Below are 22,606 nucleotides of genomic sequence, written 5' to 3'. Positions count from 1 at the left end.
TACTGGTGATGTACTTTTAGCTTTTGTACATGATGTCGGGAGGATTACGTACAATATCACAGAAGAAACACAACCGAAAGCATTACCGCATCAGTTTTCTGAACTGATAAAATGATACGATCAGATACACGTGTATTAACTTTATCAGACTGAAAATACCAGATGCAAGGACACAAACGTTCTTGAACATATTTTGGAAAATCCTGGAGAAAAACATGCATAGCCAACGGTAGGTGGTGGCACAGATAAAGTTCTAAATTAAAACAAGTTTATGAAATATCGCTGGAAAGGAGGGAGAGAGTTTAAAAGTTGTCTAGCAGCATACAGCAAATTTAATACAATGAGAGAGCGGGTTGATTTTCTCCGCTTTTTGGAAATCTCCATTCATAAAGCATTTTTTATGTAGGGGTAATAGTGTACCCCGTTATAGTCGGGATGTCCCAGTAGGAGGAAGAGTTTGTGGGAAGAGGTCTGCAGTGCCCTCTGAATCTCTGCAGAAGAGAAGGTGAGGGCGGCCCGGTGACAGCAGCCCTCTCTGCTGCTAGCACAGACCGCAGTGAGAGCACCTTTTCACACGACTTGCTGCTCCCTGCAGATCTCAAGAACGATACAGATGAGCCCCGTGAACCACAGTGTTTATGTCACTGGCTCTATAGCTAGGGCTACAGCATTAGTTAATTTTGGATGAACGGAGGTTTTTTTGTTTTGGCTTTTGTTTTACAAAGTTTCCTACTCACATAAAAGCTTTTAAAATAGGGATGAAATTCGGTTACAGTTGGGAATTTATAAAAATTACTTCCTTCCTTTTCCTTTGTTCTCAAAAATATGGTCAAACTGTAATTTGAAATATCCAGAAAGGAGCCATGCTTTTCTTACTGTACCCCTGAGGAAGCTTTGCATTGCTACTGAAGGGGGGATGGTTGGTTGAAGAACAGTTATATCTGTACTTACAGCCATATGATGCATATTTGCAAGTGTAGGGTACAACAATGGTATTTTGAGAGATTTCTGCCAATTCTACAATATTTTCTGACACTTTTTTGCAGTTTCCACATTTTTTCCTGCGATATATTGAACCATGATACATAAAACCAAAACAAGACCAAACTTGATCAGCTCTTTAGATTATTAGGTAGAGGATTCCTAGAAGTACCATTTTGGTGTCTGAAAGAATGCTGTGGACACATATAAGCAGAACTCAGGCACAGATAATTATATTTAGAGGAAAAACTTACTAAATTTTGGGTAGCCGCTTCTGGTCTTTGACTACCCAAGTCAACATTTAATCCATTATCGTAAGATAATTTGGAACCGTTCTTCAGTCTGCTAAGTTTAATGTAAACTCAGAAGTAGACCAAAAAAAAAAAAAACAAAACAATCCAGAGCTCGTATTATAACATTACCTTAACAAACAGAGGAAGTCTATTTTCTTTGAAGGCAAAAAAACTGAATATATGATGTTGCCCACTCTTTGTTAGTGGCACCAAATTGCCAAAGCAGTCGACATAGATGGGTTTTCCTTCTAATACCTATCGGAAATGAAAAAGAAGCAAAGCAGCAGTTAATCACAGTGAGGTGGTTAGGATTTCTTCTTAAGCATAATTCTACAGTAGTTCGGATCAATTTCTTAAATTGCCAGGACTCATCAGTATTTACAAGATTTGTTATGTACTGTTACCTAAAATCTGAGAAGCATTTCAGACTATTAAATTCCAAATGGAACGCTCTGTTAATTCAATAACAATAGCGTGACACTATAAAGGACAAAAGGAGTACTCAGTGTCATGAATCTGGGGAAATCCACAACTTTAATGTGGATTTTTTATTGGCTGCAATTTTAGCATATTTTGCTACCTTGGCCTCATCATAACAGTCAACAAAGTATTTTCTTCAGCAATCAAATCAGAAGTCCTTGTTTTGACCGGTAGGATAATAAGCCAGTCTGGGAATATCATGAAGTTGCAGAGTACCTTTTTACCAATGCATAAACCTTCTAAATTAGATTACCTATGTATTTAACCTACTTGCGACAGTCTGTTGCAGCAGGCAAAGACAGTGTATATCTATTTATTTCAGCTGGATTTGTAAAGGCCTAGAGCTTTTGAAAGTCAGGCCTCAAGTAAACGCCTCTCTGAAATGACTATATAATGACACTGCCTTCATCTTTGGATTGCTATTGTTATGGCCCTTCCACACGTTTAAATGTCAGCCGCCCAGTTTTGGAGATGTTCCCTTCAAGCTTCCGATACATTAATATCTCATCCTTACTTTCCAGAAATTCAGCCTTGTCATTCAGTTTTATAAGCCCTTACTTTATCTAGCTACTCTGTACAAGAAATGCCTGTCAGAGCTTCAGGAAAAGTGAGGACAGATTTTTTTAAAGGCGGGGTTCTCACGGAAAAGAGACCATATTAAGCAGAATAATATGCCGTGCACGTAGTTAAAGCACTTTCAATTTATCATTCCTCCTGAGGAAGCTGACAGAGCCAGAAAAACTGCATTTCGCAGGCAGTTTGCTGGATTCCACCTAGGAAAGTTTTTGCCTTTTCAGCAACAGATTTAACATTTCTTTGGTAAAGCAGGATATTTATCAAACCTGCTAGTTTAACTTCTTGGTCTCTAGTGGCATTCATTTATGGAGTTACTGGAAGTTGAGATTTACCTGTCCTTTTTGGCGTTGGCTATCTCCCCTTTTCTCACAACACCCGCTTAGTATCAGGCTCAGGAATGTAACAGTTCAGCAAAGAACAACCACCTCAAAACTCACCTTTACTCAGACATTCCTCTAAGAGGAAGGTAGTAACTAAAAAATTCAATGTGTCTCCTTGCAGTTTGCTACAGAGCTAATTAAAACTAAGTAATCACTGTGGACCACCACAGAAATGGCTATGAGGTACTTAGACTGAACTTAGGGCTAGCCTGCACCCACAGAACTTAGTCTTAGGCTGAGCAAAGAGGCCGTGTACAACACCTGTCCACTACCTCCCAGCTCACTGTTGAGTAACTTAAGTCTTTAGTCTTGTTGGGCACGTGAAACCCCAGCCAAGCTATGCAAAAGTCTTACAAACTAGTGCATTGTTTAATAAAATCCACGGGCAATACCTCCTGCTTGCATAACCAGCCATCTCAGAGAGATTTCCTAACACTTTGCAGTAGCTGCTCTACTTCTGAATCGGAATTAAAGACATGCTGACGCTGACACCAGAGAAACGGAGGACAAAGAACCTGAAACTGCTAGACTAAATGGTAACCTCCAACTTAATTTTATTACCTGATTTCCTAGCATAAAACCAGTCTAGTTTCTAAGTACAACTGTTTAACAGGTCCGCCATCAAAAAGCATCTTGGGAAACCAAAGTCCTTCCATTCGGTTTTGTCCTATAGGTTTGCTAAACCTTGGTCTTGTAACAGAGAGCTCAGGCTCAACCAGCTCACTTCCATATCTCCTTGAATCCAGCTTAAGGTTCCTGCACATATTTTCTTAATTGCTGAGGACTGCCCTGAGTACACATTGGATGTCCCATTTAAATGCCGATAATGCTATGGAGAAAGCAAAATAAAAATGATATTACCAAAGTCAAGACAGGGAATTCCTTTCTAACTTCTGATAACCAACCAGCTGGTTGGATTTCCTTGTGGGTGAAGGACACGATTACCTTCCACCTTGGTAGGCTGACCCAGGAAGACCCAAATGCAGCCAGCTGAACATAGCTAACCTTCCCACCAGCCCTGTGAACTAAGAGATCGGCAATTGCCCATTGGGAATAGGATTTCATCGCTCATATCTGGCAGCTACTTTTCCTTTACACCTGACAAAAGTCAAAGTTTCCATCTTATCACGGCGCATGGTACTGCATCACGACAGTATTTGTTGGCACGACTGTTTTTCAGTACTTGTGGCAGATAAAAGACAGAAAATGTTAGCCTAAAAACAGACATGAGAAAATGGGGAAAACTGTTTTATACAGTACCTCTACATCCCTGCTTCTGGCAACTTCTGCAAAGTTTTCTTGTTGTTCCAGAGTTTTATCCACCTTGTCATCTGTCATGCAGAAACATCTTAACCGTGCTTCAATGGGATCATGTGATTTGGCAAACACCACAAATTTGGCCATGTAGGGGACACAGATAATCTCTCTGTACACTTGGGAAGCAAAAGTAACAGATTCTTGTGTCTGTCGACAGTCTATCAACCAGAATCTGTAAAATAAAATGAAGAGTTGTGTAATCAGCACGGGAAGATTTAGGCGAGAAAATGATATGTTTTCCTATCTTGGCAGCATCAGCTGGTACCCACCCTGATTGTATATGACAAGTCAGAATAAAGGGGGGAAAAAAAAAGTTATCATTTAGGAATTTAAGGAATTTAAGAATGCTCATGGTACCCCATATGCATTTAGGAGCGTGCAGCAAAATCAACAGGGGAAGCATTTGGACCAGAACTTATTCTCCTAAATACCAGAGGCAACCCCCTCAGGGAGCCTCCAGCTGCACAAATTCCAGGCCTTTGTTTGCCCTTCTGATAAGATCTCACTCAGCTGGAAGCTTATTTGCCTCCAGGTACATGACTGGCTTTTATAGGCTTTAAGAAGTTCACTTGTCCTGCGGCAGTCTCATACACCTTCTCTGGAGATTTAAATACATGAAGTTTTTCATATTTTTGTGTTTATGAAATACGTATGTCTATAAATATGTTTATAATATTTAAACAATTATTGATGGCTTACCAAAATAAAGACATTCTGGAAATTCATCCCAGTATCCAATAAATGTTTTTCCTTCTACTCAGAAGTTGGCTATCACCTAAACATTGTTGTCATCTGAATTGATTCCTTATAGTGAGGATATGCGATCAAATGTTTCCTGCTTTTTATGAGAAAAAAGTCTCTTCTAGAATAAGCTCAGTGGTCTCTGTTTTCCATCACTTTCAACAGCTTCTGATGACATTTGAAATGGTGATTGATCTTATAGAGCCGCCCGAAAGGTCTCTGAATTTGTTTTTATCATGTCATCATTTGATTTCTATGCAAAATATAGAGAAGGGTGTACTGGAAGTGCACAGTTCAGATTTCCCCTTAACTGTGACTCTGCAATATGTGCCTTTCATCTAGAGAAATACAGGTTCCTTTTAGACAGCTGGTTGCAGCTACACGTCTGACGGTGCAGAAGAGAGTAACGTCCCATAAAAATCTTACTAAAATTGCCTGTATCTAGTCATATGCCGAGCCTGTCATTCCTCTTCCAGGTTATCACTAAATTTTTAAACTACAGAATGGGCATTTCATTCTTTTCTCTTTAGCCCCCTGAAATCTTCCCGGGCATTGTAAAATTCCCTGTTTGTTAAGCGCTGGACACCCTGGTATACCACACTCAGAAGTTTGTACTGCAGTTCGCTAACGCCCAACAGAGATGCTCTGAAAGTTCCCTGAATTTTATTGATGAGGAACAGGAGACTGAAACGGCTTTTGGCATGTGTTGCTATTCCTTCAACCTGTTCTGGAACCTCCATCTCTTAACAGGTGGAATATAAAGCTGCCTTGCCCCAGATGCTTGTTTTTCTTCTACCATCTAGCTCAAAGGTTAGCAGTACATTCCTTACGCACAATATCAAAAACTGAGGGTCTTCAGGTGAATGTAAATGATTTTGTCCACTGTGTAACACCGCACACAAAATCAGAAATTATTCTCATGTGAATTTAGTCACAGATTTCTAGTTTTCATTTTGTGGTAAGTTTTTGGTACACATATTGAAGACCAGCGAGATATATATGTCTATATCTGAGCCATAATATTTTGAAGGCCCTCAAAGCAGATGTTTCCACATCTGATTCCTAGTACCTGTGCCTCACAGAGCCTGTGATCACCACTGACTCACTTTTCATCGTGGTTTCTAATGTGCCGTTTTACAACACCGTCTTTCTAATATATACACCGAATCTTCTACGCCAGTGGTCCCCAGTCTGTGACACACATGCAAGTCAAACACAAACATGTTCAAAGCAACAGGCAAACACTACCAGAGTAAATTACTTCCTCTGCACGGTGTGAAGCCAGGAGGTGCCACTGCTATCTCATTCAGGTGCCACCATGACAGAGAAATACTTTAACATTACAGGGTAAGGTCACAAGGTGTCTGATTTCACAAACATCATTATTACAAATGGACGTCTGCCTCTTACGAAGTATTGCTAGTGCAGGTGAATTGGGACGAACAACTTCAAAACTTATCAAACATACACGGTTACTTAAGACATACCACGGATGTTGCAACTCAACTCTAGAACTTCAGCTTCCAGAACAGGTCCTCTTGTGTCAAAAACGACACTCCTCTTCACTGAAAACTACAGGTTCTTTACCCTTTCTTTCGGCCGTTCAGGCCAGGACAACATTGCCCAGTTATCAAAATTTACAGAATTTCCTTATACCTTTGTCAAGACAACTGAATTGTTATTTTGCAAAGATAACAACTTTCACTTAAAATAATTTTACTTCTACTCCTGAAATGTAACAGCAGTAACCCACCAAGCATTTTACAAGGAGTAACACCGTCTTGCTTGCTTTCTCAGATAGCACTTCATTTAGTTTCTCTGTGGAGCTGATGGTATTTCTCTTAAATAAAATTCACTGTGTGGGTGGAAAGCATGCTGGAGTTTGACACCCGTAGGATGGAGACAGAAGTCATGAGAGGTCAAAGACACCTCAAAAGCTGATATAATCTACAGGGGCCTTATTACTTACTGTAGATTACAAGGTATTATAACCCACAGAGCATACCTTTCAAGTGTGATTTCTCTGGTCTTACTCATCTGCAGTTGAAAAATAGCAAATTTCATGCTGTGCCTCTCTTTAGAACATTTAACAAACACCCTGGTTAAAAAACAGGCTGATGACATTTGAAAGAGAGAAAGCATGTTTGGTACATAAAGGCTCTGCATACCGATACTTTCCTTTTCGTGCGTGGGAGAATTATGCTATGCTGGACTCAAACGGGAGAGGCTATATTCTCTGAGAAGTCACCATATGCTCAAATGATTTGCTGTCTGTCATACACCAGGGGCTAAAAAGCCCCCCAAAATACTAAATTTTTAAAAAAGCTGCAGCTCAGGAAATGGCAAACAGCTATGCCTCAAAACCTGCAGTTTATTTCACATGTATTTTAGACAAATATATCTCTTTCCCAAGCTCATCAGAATTACTCTTAATGAATGGGAAAATTGTTCTCCATTATTAATGATTTAATTAGACATAACCAAGGTACTGAGAATAGCGAACAGTCAGGAATCAGCTGATTCTCAGCAGGGCACAGGGTAGATGCACTTTTAGACCAGGGCACAAGTGAAGAAATGCAAGTTAGCTTGTCCTTCAGCCAAGGTGGTAATTAATTCTCTGTAAATACATGAAAAATCCCATTTTCTAACTTTAAGAGCATTTAAAATCATGTTTGGGTTAAAGTAGTTTGTTGAACACTCATTTAGATTAAAAAGAAGAGGTAGAACCCATTCAAATCTCTGCATGGGACCCTGCCTGTATGACAGCACATCAGCAATAGTAATATATTTCAGTGTCATCGTTGGGATTAGGGAACATCCATTACTAATATGGATTGTAGTTTCGTAAACTGTCACCCTCATTCTGGCTCTATTTCACGTGTAGCTCTGCTGGGGGCTTCACAATTCTAGGGACCCTGACCTCTCAAACTTTGCATCTAGTGTCCACATCTGGTTCTTAAATTGATCTTTAGTTCAGCCCTTTAAACAGAACAGTGCAGGTAGCAGCTGAGAGCTGAAACACACTGTAAGATCTCCCTCTTGTGGTCACTGCTGTTAAAGAAAAATGTTTAGCTGGACTGAAAATAAACGTACATAAAGCAAAGCACCCAACTTAATGGGAAGAAAGCCGTTTCTGAACTGAGAAAGTATAGAAAAATAATACTTTATTTCACCTAATGTTAAAGTTATACTTTAGATCGGACTGCAAGAGCTGAACTCATTTTAACATTGAATAAATTATTTCATTAAATAGCGATAACTGCTCTGGACACTGAATGTTTGCGCTGAAGGAAATAAATTGATTTTTATGGGCAAGTTATCCAAGATTTTTGTAACTGTTTGCTAGACTACACGCCCTAAATTTAATACTTTCCAGGTCATGGACTGCATCTCCTGTTACAGAAAAGGAGATTTTTGAGCATTTCTATGATATAAATCATGAACAGTATACGAACTAAAGTACATAACTATTTTTTTTTAATATGAAATTCTGTTTTCAGAAAGACAGAATTTGAATCTCATCACAAGAACAGATGGTTGGAAGAGATTCTTCTAGATCACAGTTCGGTACACCTACGGGCCTTTCTGCTTGATTTCTCATTTGTTGGCTGTTCTGGAAGTAACATCTTTTATAAGGTGTATACTGAGCTACCCAAATAAGGGATTTCTGTTTCCATGGAAATTTGCATATTTCTGCATCTGGCAGAGAAGGGGTATTCAAAATGAAACCAGGTTTTTTCTAACTACCTGAAAATTGAACCGTCCCTCAGATTACTATTTCAGAAGAACGAGTATGTCATTGATTCATTTTTGGGATCACAGCAGGTGCTGACTGCAAAGGACTAATGGCCGGACAAAAATGAAAAGAACATTAATTTCTTTCCGCAGCTGGTAAGGACTGTAGCGCCTACGGCTCTTGTACATCATCTGTCTGGGCTAGGAGGCTCAGGCCTTCCAAAACATCTCACCAATTGGTTCACAGCATAGACAAAATACCTCTGTTCCTTCTACTGTACAAACTGAAACAGTTTAGAGGAAATACTTGTCGAAAAGAAGACATGCACTTGAAAGCAACACTGTAAAACTCATGTTTTGTTGTACAGGTACCTGGCGGACACATTTGTTGTGAAGGAAACGCATTCATTAACAAATGTCAGTGGTGTTGTTCCAGTGATGTCTTCCCATTGGGCAGGGGTGGTTCCTCCTGAAATGAGAGAGGTTTTAAAATAAAATGAAACCCAAGCAAGTCTGCAACTTTCTTGCTTCTAAGAAATAGTTTACATTCTTCTGAGTTTTTAATTGCTATGAAACCGGTAATAATCCCAGACATACTTTCTCCTTAGGCCCATGTTATTCCACTAATGCCAGTAGGACTGTACGGATTTCCCCTGAGAAAACAAAGTGCCCAAATGGTTTTCAAATGACGAGTCCTGTAGCACCGCTCCAGAAATGTTAAAAGAGGCTAGAATTTTGGGGAGAGAGATGTAATTTATTAGCAACTACTTTTGTTCACATATGCGGGGCAAAATTGGCCCAGATACAGTGCAGTTAAACCTATACTGTTACACGTGGGAAACAATAATAATGTTACTAATAGCGATAACTACAATATACGGTTTCTGTAATCTGCTCCTTTTTCAAATAATTCAAAGAGCCAGGTCCAGTATGTTCATAACTAAGAAATCTCTTTTGCACGTTGCTGTGAAAACCTGTGAAACAATCTGTGCCTGACAAGCTCCCTGGAAGTCTTGCAGTTGAAATGTGCACCTCCGTATCGTGCTGTACAACAGTCACCCTTCTGGACTCCTATCAGTCTATTAAGTGTTTCAGCCCTCTTTGTCAGGGGTGTCGCCAGCTTCCTATTTGGCCCATGCAGCTGAAAGCATGGGCACGTTCTGCCACCCTGCAGCTGTCTTTCCACCTTCTTCAATAGAGGTCCCTGCCTCGCCTTTTGGTGAAGAACGGCCGGTTGGTTTCCAGTTACCTTAAAACCACACTGAGCTGACAGAAAGCAGAACTAGAAGTGTTTATTTCTAACAGCAGTTACGAATATTTAGAAAACACATATGAAGAACTACAGGAAAAACTACGCATAACCAGGGCTAAGTCAGAATGCGTGTCTGACCCCCCTCTCAAATACGGCTGACTTGTTAGATATCCATTTGACCATCTTTATGCAAACCTTAAACCAAGTTGTACCTGTAAAGGAATATTAGTTTTCAGGACATACCTCCTTCCTCCTTTTGGTGAAGCATTCTTGGAACCAACTTCTCTTTTTGAAGTTTTCTAGAGGATCCTTGCAGATTTACCATCGCTCCAAGAAACTTACTCAAATTCCTCCTCTTTACAGAGGAGACTATTCTTCTCTATTTAAACAAACATCCTTGCACTCTCTTGGAAATGCAAATAATTCTTTGTTGACCAGATGCTTCTGGTATTTCAGCAGCTACCTAACACCCTTGTATCACGAAATTGTAAAAGCACCTGTTCTGCAGAGTGACTCACTGGCACATCTCAGTGTGTAATGCATCTTACATTGGGTTGGTATTTGAAATCAGCTTGAAAATTAAGAAAGATGCTACCTTCTAAATAGAATAAATGCATGCAGTTCATTTCTGCCTCTTAACTGAGGCTGAACGAGACGCTAATCACTTTGGAGTTATAGCAAGTATGAAGTGTTTAACTGCAATGCCTTCCTCTGAAGTGTACTGCGACAGTGTGTCTGTACTACACTTACTCGGCTAGGCAGGGGTATGCTGGTTCTCAAGGAGCAGACTGTAAGGAAAATGCAAAAAAACCCCAACCCGAAGTCTATGATTATATTACACATCTCTTGTTAGTCCAAACACCAAATGTTATTTCCGCTACAAAGTAATTGTTTGCAAAGTAGTTTATTTTCACAGCCTCTCATCCCAGTCGGGTTTTCACCAAGCTTTCCGCGTGTATAATCCGTTTAACATATTCAGCCCATGACGACTGACAACTTCAAGACGCACATAAAAAGCTCTAGTGTTTGCATCCTACCTGTTATGCTGCATAGTAACCTTAAAGTGGGTGTGTCGCCTCCATAACCATTCATGATCCCGTCACTGGAGGCCTTGGGGACGGGAATCGTCATCGTGATGGGTTTATGGAACTTCCTTCTCCTGGGCTCCAGTGTGACTATAGGACTGAAGGTAGCCTTGTTGCCTAAAATCTTCTTTATAAGTTCAGTATGCATAGGTTGAGCCTTTCCAAAGCAAAAGACAGTAACAGAATAGTTACTTGAAAACAGTTTAATGAGTACGTAAAGAACTGGGTCAAGTATATTGCCATGAAACCCCTACGCTTTTACACTAAATGGCACAATTTCCCACAGAAATCTGCAGACAGGAGAACTCGCTGCCAATGGGAAGGGAAGACCTCCCTCTTTCAACATTCCCACGCCTTCCTCCTCTTCCTATCCCCTTTCTTGGTGCTTATCAGACCCTCTGCAGCATTAATTTAATTTACTTAACCAGTAGCAAATTATTCCCTTGTCACCCCTTTTTTTTTCCCCCCTTAGAACCAGCTCAGAGCTATTTTAGTGAGCTATTCAGCTATTCACAGGGGAGTTCAGCAAGCACGGTCTCCTGGCCAAGGGAAGCTGTGGATGTCTGCAGCAGGAGGAGGGGATGGAGGGAGGGGAAAGACTTCCCCCTCTTTCAGTAGCGAACTGTTAGGCTGGTTTAGTTCATACTGAGAATCTGTACGTTTGACCTAGTTATTAACAGCACTTTGTAGTTCTCTGATGCCTTTCATAAGAAGTATTTAAGAAATTGCTCTATGACCTACGCTAACATCATCATCATCATCACCAAAATTAGGTGTTTTTCCCAAGATCATATACAAGAGTTAACAGACAGGAATCCGCATTAACCGGAATACCCAAAGCTTTACCACTTGCTTTGACTTCTGCACGGATTTTTTAAAAATTGTTTTTGCAAAAAGCATTCTAGACAGCAACATACAACACGATAAGCTGAATATGCTGGTGCTCCATTCAAAGAAGGTCATTTTACACTAAAATAAAAAGAAAGAAAGAAAAAAAGAAGAGAGAAGCCTTGTCATTGTTTCATTGTACCTGGAGGCCAACGCGAATTCGTTTGGTTAGAGCCCCTTCTGGGAAGACTGCCTGTACTTGCGGTACAACAGTGCTGCTCAGCACACCTCCCTCAGGCCCGATCAGGTTGCTGTCCTGTTTGATCCGGGATACCACTGCAAAGTACTGAGGGAAATCTCGGGTGATGATGCGGCAGATACGTTTCTTCTCAAGCTCCTCTGGCGTGTCGAGTACTGAGGCCAAAAGATGGTCAGGAGACAAGAATTTACATATCCCAATATTTTAAGTTCAGCTAAACCAGAGAAATCAAGCAAGGAATAGACAGACAGACTGAACAACTAACTGAAGGGAGCTTAAGACAGCAAACACATCGACAACATCCCCCAAATACGCAGGCAAACAAGCAAAGGGATCGGTCCAAGCCCCTTTCTACTTCACACATTTACACTGGAGCAGCATCAAGGAAACTAAACTCCAAATCAAAAGAAGTATCAAAGTATGAGCTCAGCCTTAAGTATGTGAGTTGGCTTGATTACTTTTGCTTTAAAAAAAAGAAGTGCCATCAAAATTAATAACGAATTCCACAGATCCTAGACAGCCCAAGGCCATTCTATTCTCTGAGAAAGCAAAAGCACCCATGACTGACATTTCCTCCCACACATGTAGCTGCTTGGAAGGGATGAGTATGATAATTGCCTTGTTTTGGAAAGATGTTTGCTATGGAAGCTTTTCGTTTAACGCTACAAAAAGGAGCGGTAGAAAACATAAGTCTAGCATCTATTCTCAACTTCGTGATGGTAGATTTTGTTTTGTCCCACTACTTCAGCAGGCCGTGCAAGGGAAGTAAGCACAAGTACACAGTGCTTCCGCTGGCGCCGGTACCGAGAACAGGATTGTGCTCCAGTGTGACTGAAATGAAGTACCTGGAGGACGCAGTGTCAGAAATTCTAGGGCAGACAAAACACGAGGTGCTAAACAGAATAAATGGTAGAAAGCTACTACCCCCAGTTACAGAAGTAACGCAGGAGCAGAAGAAAACCCAAGTCACACGGGATACCTTCATCCATTCCGTTCAAGATTTCATTCAGTTCATCCTCAGTGTATTCACAGAAATGCTCCTTCCAGCTGTCCCCGTTCTCACTGCGCAGGATCACCAGCTCCCTCTCTTTCCCACGCAGAGCAGCGAAATGGGGAATCTCCACAATCACAGGCCTGGCACGGCAACACAGCGCATTAAATGCACACGGAAGAGAGGAAGAAACAGGATTAACGGCAACTCTATTCAGTCTGCTACAAAGTGACCTGGATTCTACCTATTTCGCTGGAATGCTTTGGCATAATCCTAAACTAGTAGGTCACTAACACCTATTAGATTTTTACAGGGACCCAGTAAATGCCGAAGGACAGATTAAAAAGTGCATTCACCTCTTTCCACAGTGTGAATGATATTTGGTGCGATAATTGTGCTTCGCTAGAAATTTGGTAATTGTTTTGCAAATTCTTAAAAAACTCATGCTCATTTTTGTCGTCACTACTGTCTGGGTTAACCTGTGCAACTTCATTTCAAAGAGAATCTACTGTAACGTATATGAACAGTGGGACAAATTCTGATCTCACTTATACCAGTGCAAATCAGAATAATTTCATTGCAATCAGTGGGCAACTGTGTCCCGTGCCAATTTTACTTCATTGTCATTCTATATATTCCAATGAATTTGTTTCTGATTTACACACTGGGAGAGATAAAGGAAGCCTGAGGAGATCATCTAGGTTTCTATTTCAGTATAGGAGATAAGAATTTGCCTTGTTGCCTTACAAGCAGATGTCAATATACGTCTCAGTGTATGCGTCCATATATATACACACACACATATACAACAACGTGTACATATAATATATCTATAATTATATATACATATACATACATACTCTTAGAAATAAGAGAGAAAATACAAATATATTTGAATATACACTTCTCTCATTAGAGGACTCACACAAGTTACCATGTACGTAGCAAATGTTGTGTTCTACTAATACTGGTGGTACCCAACATATAACTTATCGATTAATCAGCCCTTGATACAAAAAACATCTCAAAATTTACAGTAGATTCCTTTTTTTTTTGTCCCACTCCAGGTTGCTTTGCTACAGACATCAAGCACATAACTAGGAAGATTTCATGCCAAAACAAAAATGAAGGCCACAGTACTTTAAGGAAAAGATACAAACATACCACCAAAACAAAACCACATACCACAAGGGTTGAAAAATGGTCCACTAAGGGTTAGGTATACAGAATTTCAAATGATAGAAAGGCACAATATCATGGGCATAACGACATAAAAAAATCATATTGCAGAAGGAGGAGAAGAATGGGGAGGTCAGCATCCATCAATTTGTTTCAAGTCTCTCCTACCCAAGGAATTTGGTCCCAGGAGGCCCCAGCTGAAGGATTCGGCTGACCAAGCTTTCTCCCTCATTAAGTGGGGGAGGAGCCGTAGGCAGATGAAGTTTACTGAGTACATCCAAAGCAGCAGTGAAAGAAAGAACATAAATAAACTTTATGTATTTTTTGTGCCAGAACGCCAGTGCCACTGTCTGGTCCACAGAGTGGAGTTAGGCTGTACACTGAATAAGGTTCCGTCCTAGCGCTGACAATTTCGTGATCAGAATCAGCAAAATTAGTTTTGTTTTGTTAATTTAGGATCTTTCCTTGCTTATGGGAAGACAACGGGAGTTTTGGCGGTGAACTCAATGGGAACGGGATTTGGACCTTAGAATGCATCTCCGCATTTCTGATTTCGCTGCCAGTACGATACCTCGAAAAACATTTGCAGGAAGGGCACAAAGAGCTGAGAATGAATAAAACTGTGCTGCATCCTGGTCTTTCACGTGAGGCGTTCTCATTAGATAGAGAAACCATTAAGAAGAAAATGGGTGACATAATTAAGGTCAATTTGTGTGTGACAAAGATAATGGGAAGACGGAATGTGACAGCACAAGATTTCTTCTGCTCTTTAGATGTCTTTCTGCTTCTCTTTAAAAGTGACCGAGACGTGAAAAGAATAAGCGGTACAAAGCATCTGATTAGCCAGCTTGTTTGCTGTTACTTGGGATATTAAGGGGTATCCCGCCTGTCAAAGGAAGGGGTGGCATGCTCTTGGCATCGCATCCGCACTGTTTCAGAACTGCTCTTGCTTTTTTTACCAGATTAGAACAACAGTGAGGTAGCCAAAACATGTCTTGGGTATGTTCTCCTTTCACACTCCATATCAAAGCAGTGGGCAGTTAAAAACTACCGATCAACTATCTCCTCTCGCTAAACTCAATCTTTCAGAAAAAGCACTAACAAAGATAGAAGCTCTGATGACTGCCTGTTACAACAGGATTTTAAAGCAACTGATTTGTTTGGAAACAGATTTAAGCTATTGCTGTTTACAGAGTCACCTTTTTTTACAATTCCTGAATGAAGCTTTTTATTGTAATAGAAGGGGTTCCTTCAATCATCCACTTTTGGATGCCACAGTCGATAGGGAGAACAGTTGGTAAAACAAATTAAAAAAAAAAAAGGTGTGGATAACTGCTGCTTTCAGCTGAAAATTGCTAAAACAAGCTCAGCAGCAGACACAAATCTGATCTTTCTACGGGTTTTGCAGCATAGGACAAAAGAAACGGCCAAAAAATTCCAGGGTTGTCCTATTGCTTAATTTAGCAATTTCAACCCCAGAAAAATCAAAGGCACTGTGCTTCCCTGATAGTCCAAATTACTGATAACACAACACAAGTCTCTCAAATAAGCGGCTGTAACTTGTGTTGTGTACGTAGCAGGCTTTACATTTGGGCTTTAGATCAGTGCTGTGCTATTCAAGCCTTATATGTAGATTATTTAACATAGAGTACCAACTGCCTTTTGTGGCTGCAAGGGGTTTTTTTCCCCCCTCTAATATCACAACACTGAGCAATAATTATATCCAAGGAAGCACATTAACCTTAGCGCTAGTGGTTAAAATACCCATTTTCAAAGGAAAAGGCGTAAAAGCTTTGTAAATTGTTACCTAACTGATTTGTATTTCGCACGACCAGTCTGTTACCGTACGTTACAAACATCTTTTTCAAGTCTTGGAAAAGGAACCATTTCAGTGCAACTTGCAAACAGATGAAAATAGACTCAACGTTTTCCTTTAGGCCGTATGGCACCCCTTACCCAAGAAACTGAGCACCAGAAGGTCCAACTTCAATCAGGCGGCTGGCCAGACCTTCGCCTTCCACCATGGGAGGCATGGTGGCCAGTCTGTGGCGCTTCACCAACCGGCAAGTCACTCGCGTTGGAGCAGTGCATTTCCGCGGAGGAATAATGATTCGTAGTCCGTTATGTCTGCAACCTCTCATGGCACCCCCGCGAGCATCCACCATGAAACTAACTAGGAAGCTGAAAAATCGGGGGGAAAAAAATTAGATACAAAACACACCAAAATTCCTTTGGTTATGCTCCACATACGTAACAAACCACGTGTGTAAATATAGCTCTTTCGCAAGATGTACAATTAGAAAAAGCCTTTCTCCCGTGTGAAGCACCAAATCATGCTGAGATCATTTATTAATTAAGCTGACAACTGCTACCTAAGAGTTCTTCACAGAAAGTCTTATTTTACAGTGCTGCTATTGGTAAAAATACCAGCAGTCACTAATAAACGTGAGGCCGTGTGTATGTACCTATTAGAGACAAAGTCAAGAGCAAATATCACTACTCTGTACCTGCAAGCATCTATATTGCATCGTTGGCACTCTTTAAATACTATACAAGCAAATACATCTTACTGAGGAAAATTATTTAGGGCTGAAGAATATCAAGCCAATTCTGATTGGAGGGGTTGTTGGGGTTCTTTTAGGTTATCTATATAATTTTCTAGTCATTTGCTAAACTGTAACTTCTAACAAAAAATGGGTTTGGGTTTAAAAAAATTCAAATAATTCAAATAATTCAAATTTCATTCTGGAGCACGGGGATAGAATTTCTAATAGATCAGTGGAGGTAGCACCTATTCATATCAAAACCCAATATGTCATTATTGTTTGAAGACTAGTTTTGGATTTTGGCGAGATGACAATAGCTACAGTCACTGTATAAGAGGTTTAGTGGTGGATTTTTGTTTTTCTGTGTTCTTTTTGCACAGCAATACGATGTCCCAGTGGAAAATTTAGAGATGCAGAAAGCCATATACACAGAGCCCTCTTCTAGCACAAGGTAAATTCTTACTTATTTCTTATTCTTTAAAAGGGAGAAAAACATTTCATGGAAATTTCTTTTAAGCTGAACTTTTTACAGTTCCATATATAACCCACAGGTAGTTTTTGACAGATTTGTTACAAAGACTGGGGACATTCTTGGGAAAGGAGTAGAACTACTTCCATTTAATTTTTTACTGGTTTATGACTTAGGATCATGCCTGATGTGGGATGGGAATGTTGGGTTGCTGGTAGTGAAAATAAGAGTAGATGAGACAGAACGGTATCAGGCCTACTTCTAGCCACTAAAATAGAATCATCACATGGGGAGTTGCAGAAATGCTACTGAAGGACCTGCAATAGAGAAAAGCCCTTACAACATGAGTAACAAATACAGGTATTTTTCCACTGCCCCCTTGACCGTTCTGTGCAACAAACATTGCATCCATTCATTGTCCACACAGCTACAAGTAGTTTCACATGCTGTAAAAACACAACACTCGACACACCGTGCAAGTCAGGAGAAAAAATGGATGATGGAAAGGAGCCACAAGCGCCAGTCAGAAGCACACCATGCACCACGGATGCCAGTCGTTCTCACACATGCAGTCTCCTATTCTACTGCCATTCATATACCTCTAGGTTTTGTTTAGTGTAAAAGTCTGGGTAGTACAACCATTATCTCATTCCTTAGAGGTTGGTGTTTCTGTGGTTTTAACAAGGGGGAAAAAAAGAAAATGAAAACATTTTACAGCTTTGACTCCCTGGGGATTCATTTAGAAAAGTGGGAGCTTCCTTCATAAAATACATACTTTACACATTTTAAAGCACAGATGAAAGAAGAGCTTAAGAGATACTAAATGCTCTATTGTTGCAATAATGCTCTGCGGCTTGCATCGCAATTTCCCTTAAACTGTACAAAGCAGTGTCATCAAAGTGGTTCTGAATTATGCTTCAGAGAATCGGTCCAAGTCTCTGTTATATGGGTGTGTTAGAGGTAGTTAATGACACTGAGTGCTGGAAGAAGAGTTTCACGTTTAGATGCTAATGCTACGAGCAACAGAAATACTACCCCCACAATTATCCGAGGCTAATGAGTGCGCTTACTGAATTAAATTAGCATTCACGTTTTTCATTGTGCAAGCTGTCATGAATACAATTTTTAGGACTGGATTATTTTCATTAGTGACGTAATGCTCAAGATTGTATACTTTAACAACAGGATCACCTTCTTTCGCTGCCCATCCCCAAAATGTTAGTGCTAGGTCATGCCCTCCTTAGCTTATCTCCCCACGTGCTCAGCGATGCCAAAACCACTGTTAACTGCTAGAAGGATACATACGCACAAAAGGTTAGGGCCCAAATCAAATCATCTCCCTTCTGACCACAGTAATGGGTTCTGTTGCTTTTAATGCAGTGCTCTGTATAGCAATTCCTTTCAGAGGAATACTATACGTATTCTCTGTACAGCAATTCCTTTCAGACTAACTAAAAGGTAAGTAGAGTGGTGAAATAGTAGTGCCTTCTCATAAAGCACACCTTACACAATTAAGATAACTAGCTGGTGGTGTGGAACCAATACAAAAGCTGAAAAAGCCAGAGTAGTCTTTGATTTTGACCGTCCGTGACCAACTGGTATCACACACACGGTCATAGCCCTCTGTTCCCACACCTGCAGAACGCGGCATCTCACACAGGTCAATTAAAAACGGAGTGTGGCATTTGTCTCTAGGAAGCACTCGAGATGCAAAGGGATAGCTGTGTGTGTTCAGGCCTTAAAGCTGCAACACCTTGTCTCAGTTTAAGTTTACTGAGTGTGCCTGGTGGGTCAGAGCAAGGTCTGCCACTGAATCTGCCGCAAGGTCTATCAGTCATTTATCACTGAAATTAGTGCTCCAAAGAGTAGAAAAACAGGCAAAGATAGGTATCATTGGAAAGGGGACACAAAGATAACAGTTAGGATAAAAACAGTGGGACATTATTACTTTTCACTGTAGAAACAGCTGTTTCTATCATAAAGATGATCTAACGTATTTAGTAACTAACAAGACACAAGCCGGCAAACAGGAGCGGTCATCACGGTACACAGCAAAAAAGATGATTTGTGCCATATCGCTGAAACAGACCCCCAGAAGACACGGGAGATTCCTGAAGGGTTCTGTGACTTCTGGATGAGTCTGAAGCCACCTAAGAGACTGTGGACAGCAAATGCAGGCAAACATAGCGTGAGGACAGCGTGGGAAGATTAGCGCCAACTATCACACTAACTATGGAGGGGCTGGTTCACAAAACCAGCTATATACTAGTATGAAATTTCTGGAAAACAGATTTGGGAGAACTAGCACAAATACAGTGCGAAAGAAAGAACCTGAAGGGGAAAATTCCTCAGCTCCAGAGCCACGGCCTAGAAGTCTGAAAGGATAGTACACTGATGCAGGACTTGTAGAGCTGACACAGAAGGTAAAAGTACATTATTTTCCACCACACCACCCTGTTCACTTCCCAACCTTTTGCCACGTTCATTTTTTTTCATCCACTTGTTTAATCCAATTCCTTTTAATATTTTTTAAAATCAGCATATTTCACGTAATTTTGGGTATGCAAGAGAGGCAAGCAAATAAATCATAACAAATGATTTTCCGAATCATAGCAGCCTCTTTTTTTCTGCCTATTTGCTCCCTAATAGGGCATCTGGATGGTGACATTACAGCTCCGGGACTGGAAAAGCTTTGCCCTTTTGAAGGATTCTGTATATCAGTACACAAAAACTTCATCCAAAACTAACGCATGACGTAAAACATGCTTTCTGAAATGTGCGTTTAGGAAAGTGAAAAAAACTGTATGACTAATATAAAGGAAAGGTAAAATGCAAGTTAATTATGTTGTTGCCCACGCGCGCACGCGTTATTTTTCCTCTGCCTAACGTTTCTTTTATCAGATGTTGTCAGGTGAAAAGAGTGAGACAGGAAGAGATTGTGCTCAGATGAACAAACAAAACTAGCAGGAGTAACTGGCAGATTAAGCCATCACTCTGGGAAGTGGTACCTTTTCATTATAAATTCCCATGGTGAAAAAGATGATAATACCTAATAGTAGCGTATGAATAACCCTAACATCGTACATACTCCCTGCGCTTAGGTACGGGGGTACTACTCTCATTGCACAGAGAGAGTGCTTTGCTTTAGCATCCCTGAGAGGTACCCGTTCAATCTTTGCCTCGGTCTTCCCTGCTCTGACTTAAAACTTCCTAAGATCCTCCTTCTGCAGAGGGCACTGGGCACCCGCTGCTCGTGCTGGCCGCGTGGGGCAAGAAGTGACTTTTGGCTAAGCAGGAAACTCGGAGCTTACTCCATGTTCCAACTGCAGGAAGCGCTACTACAGGCACCAACCATCTGCCTACACAGAATGAAGAGAGGGCTCATTGAAGAGAAACAAATGGCTGTGAAGAGTTTAAGAGGGGGTGAAAAGAAAGAAAAAAATGTTAATAAAAAGGGATTAAAGGGAGTCAGAAAGCTTTACAGGTTATCTCAGGAAGAAGAGAAAAAAGGAGGCTGATAAATGTTCCTTACATGCTTCTATGATCATTTCTTATTATATTAAAAATTAGGGAAACATAAAAGAAACCAGAATAACTTGCAGGCACTCCATGTAGATGCAATAGCTAAAATTTTCAGAAGGGGTTAAAAATGACATAGTAGGGGAAGGAAAATCTTAGCAGGGACAAACTACGGTTAAGAGAAATGAGGTAAAACTGAGAAGAGGGAAAACAATATAAACAGGAGAAAACTTTTGTACAGCTGATAAATAGGAAAACATTCTTGTGAGCCATTTAAGCCAAAGGTGGCCATAATAAGCGAACTGACTGATCAAGCAAGGCATCAAAATTACATGTACTTTCCGTCAGCAAAAGTCTATTTCAGAACATGCTTTAAATGTCCTTCCTATAGTAACTATATATAGGGGAAGCATCCTTCTGTCGCGCTGACTTCAGTTTATCCTGGCAACCCATGGCAAGAACTTGCATTTCAGTTAAGTGGTGATTCACACTCAAAGCAGATTATGGGTTAAAGCAGCAAAGTCAAAATTTGTATGTCAAGGGCGACTAGGGCAACAATGAGACAATCTTTCTCAGTACTAAGGCAGCCTTTGAGTAAGTAAGTTTCATTTTCTGCCAGTTTTACAGGTTCAGTTAGAAACGATGCGTGACACAAACACGTGACAGTCTTGCGAACTGGATCGATGCTGAGCTTTACTGAGATTTAGCAAGGTGGTGGTCAAATATAATAGCCAAATCAATTAAATAAATTAGGTTTGGGGAAATCATTGCCTTCTCTCTTTGAAAGAGAATGAAGGGGAACTCAGTTTTGGGGCTTTTTTAAAATTAAAAATAAAGAACAAAAGCAATTCTTTTCTCAGAATAAGTTACAGACTGCAGGGGAGTCTATACATGCTTCTGTTAAACACACGGTTAGCAGTTAGATAAAACATCATCCATTCTCCTCTAATTCAGCAATACTTGCTCATAAATTAGAGAGGCCATTTCATTCTCTTTAATTTTAGAGCAATTAAAAACTACATACTTGCCAAATGAAAGGTGACTATATCAAATAACATTGGCTACAGCATCCTTCTGGGTTGAGGGCATATATAAAAGGCCCCTAAATCTTTCAGGCTGTTTCCATGCCTTCTACAGAGAGCAGAGCAAATAACACTGAGTTTTCCAATGGCTCCACTTGACCAAAACACAGATAATATATACGAACTGGATCTATCCACCTTACGAGGACAAAAAGCTGCGGAGTATTTTCATGAAATATTCGTATTTCAGATCTGAGCCAGAGTTATTCCCTTTGTCGAGTTTATTCATATGCAATTAGCTTGGGTTTGTTCTACATCTATGCTCATTTGAAAGATAACAGCAGGACGAACAAATCAAATTAAAAAATGTATGTGTCAACACTGGAGTGTGTGTGTGAAATAAGATACTTATTGTGCGATTTGTGAAGAATCACTGCTATGCAAACAGCTTTGCAGAAGAGTCACAGTTTCAGGTGGCTGCGAATGCAAGCGTGTTGGCACTCAAACGCACTCCTCATTCTGCAGAACCACTGGAAGAGCCATGCACACCTAGCATCGCCAAGTGTCCTTCTAGAACAGGCAATAGTTCTCTGAACACACAAAACGCGAATAGGCAAAATCAATACGCCGCCACTTTCATACGGTCAGTTCAGGTATGATTATTCTTTCAAACTAGCTAGGCAGGCACACATGCTCTCATCAGGTAGCAGGAAACAAGAAAAAAAAAAGCTCTAACTAGAGCGCATCCATTGTAAACACATTTAAGAACTTTTCTGCATACGTTATCTTAATTTTTAAAAGAATCTGGGAAACAAGGAGATAGCAGCATTCAGTGTTAGTCGCAGTGTGAAGAAGCAGAAACAATCAATCAGGGTGCTTCAGCCATTGTAAAGTGTTCAGCTGGAGAAGGAAAACTGACAGAGAGTCTGAAATTAAGCAAAAAGGCCTTGATC

General features: G+C 40.4%; 1 protein-coding gene across 1 annotated transcript in view; it reads right to left on the bottom strand.

Moving 5' to 3' along the window:
• The window catches only part of ANK2 (ankyrin 2), a 171,269-nt gene that overhangs the window by 35,092 nt on the left and 113,571 nt on the right, over positions 1 to 22,606 (bottom strand). The window contains exons 30-37 of the mRNA XM_075090087.1: positions 16,054 to 16,278; positions 14,266 to 14,364; positions 12,907 to 13,061; positions 11,871 to 12,082; positions 10,793 to 10,997; positions 8,876 to 8,972; positions 3,971 to 4,199; positions 1,404 to 1,529 (exon numbers count right to left, since the gene is read on the bottom strand). Coding sequence (XP_074946188.1) covers positions 1,404 to 1,529; positions 3,971 to 4,199; positions 8,876 to 8,972; positions 10,793 to 10,997; positions 11,871 to 12,082; positions 12,907 to 13,061; positions 14,266 to 14,364; positions 16,054 to 16,278 — 1,348 coding nt within the window. The remainder of the gene's footprint in view (positions 1 to 1,403; positions 1,530 to 3,970; positions 4,200 to 8,875; positions 8,973 to 10,792; positions 10,998 to 11,870; positions 12,083 to 12,906; positions 13,062 to 14,265; positions 14,365 to 16,053; positions 16,279 to 22,606) is intronic.

Source organism: Phalacrocorax aristotelis, chromosome 4 (assembly GCF_949628215.1).
Source record: "Phalacrocorax aristotelis chromosome 4, bGulAri2.1, whole genome shotgun sequence".
Lineage (NCBI taxonomy): Eukaryota > Metazoa > Chordata > Aves > Suliformes > Phalacrocoracidae > Phalacrocorax > Phalacrocorax aristotelis.
The sequence above is the reverse complement of the archived record's forward strand: the minus strand, read 5'-3'. Positions and strand labels throughout refer to the sequence as shown.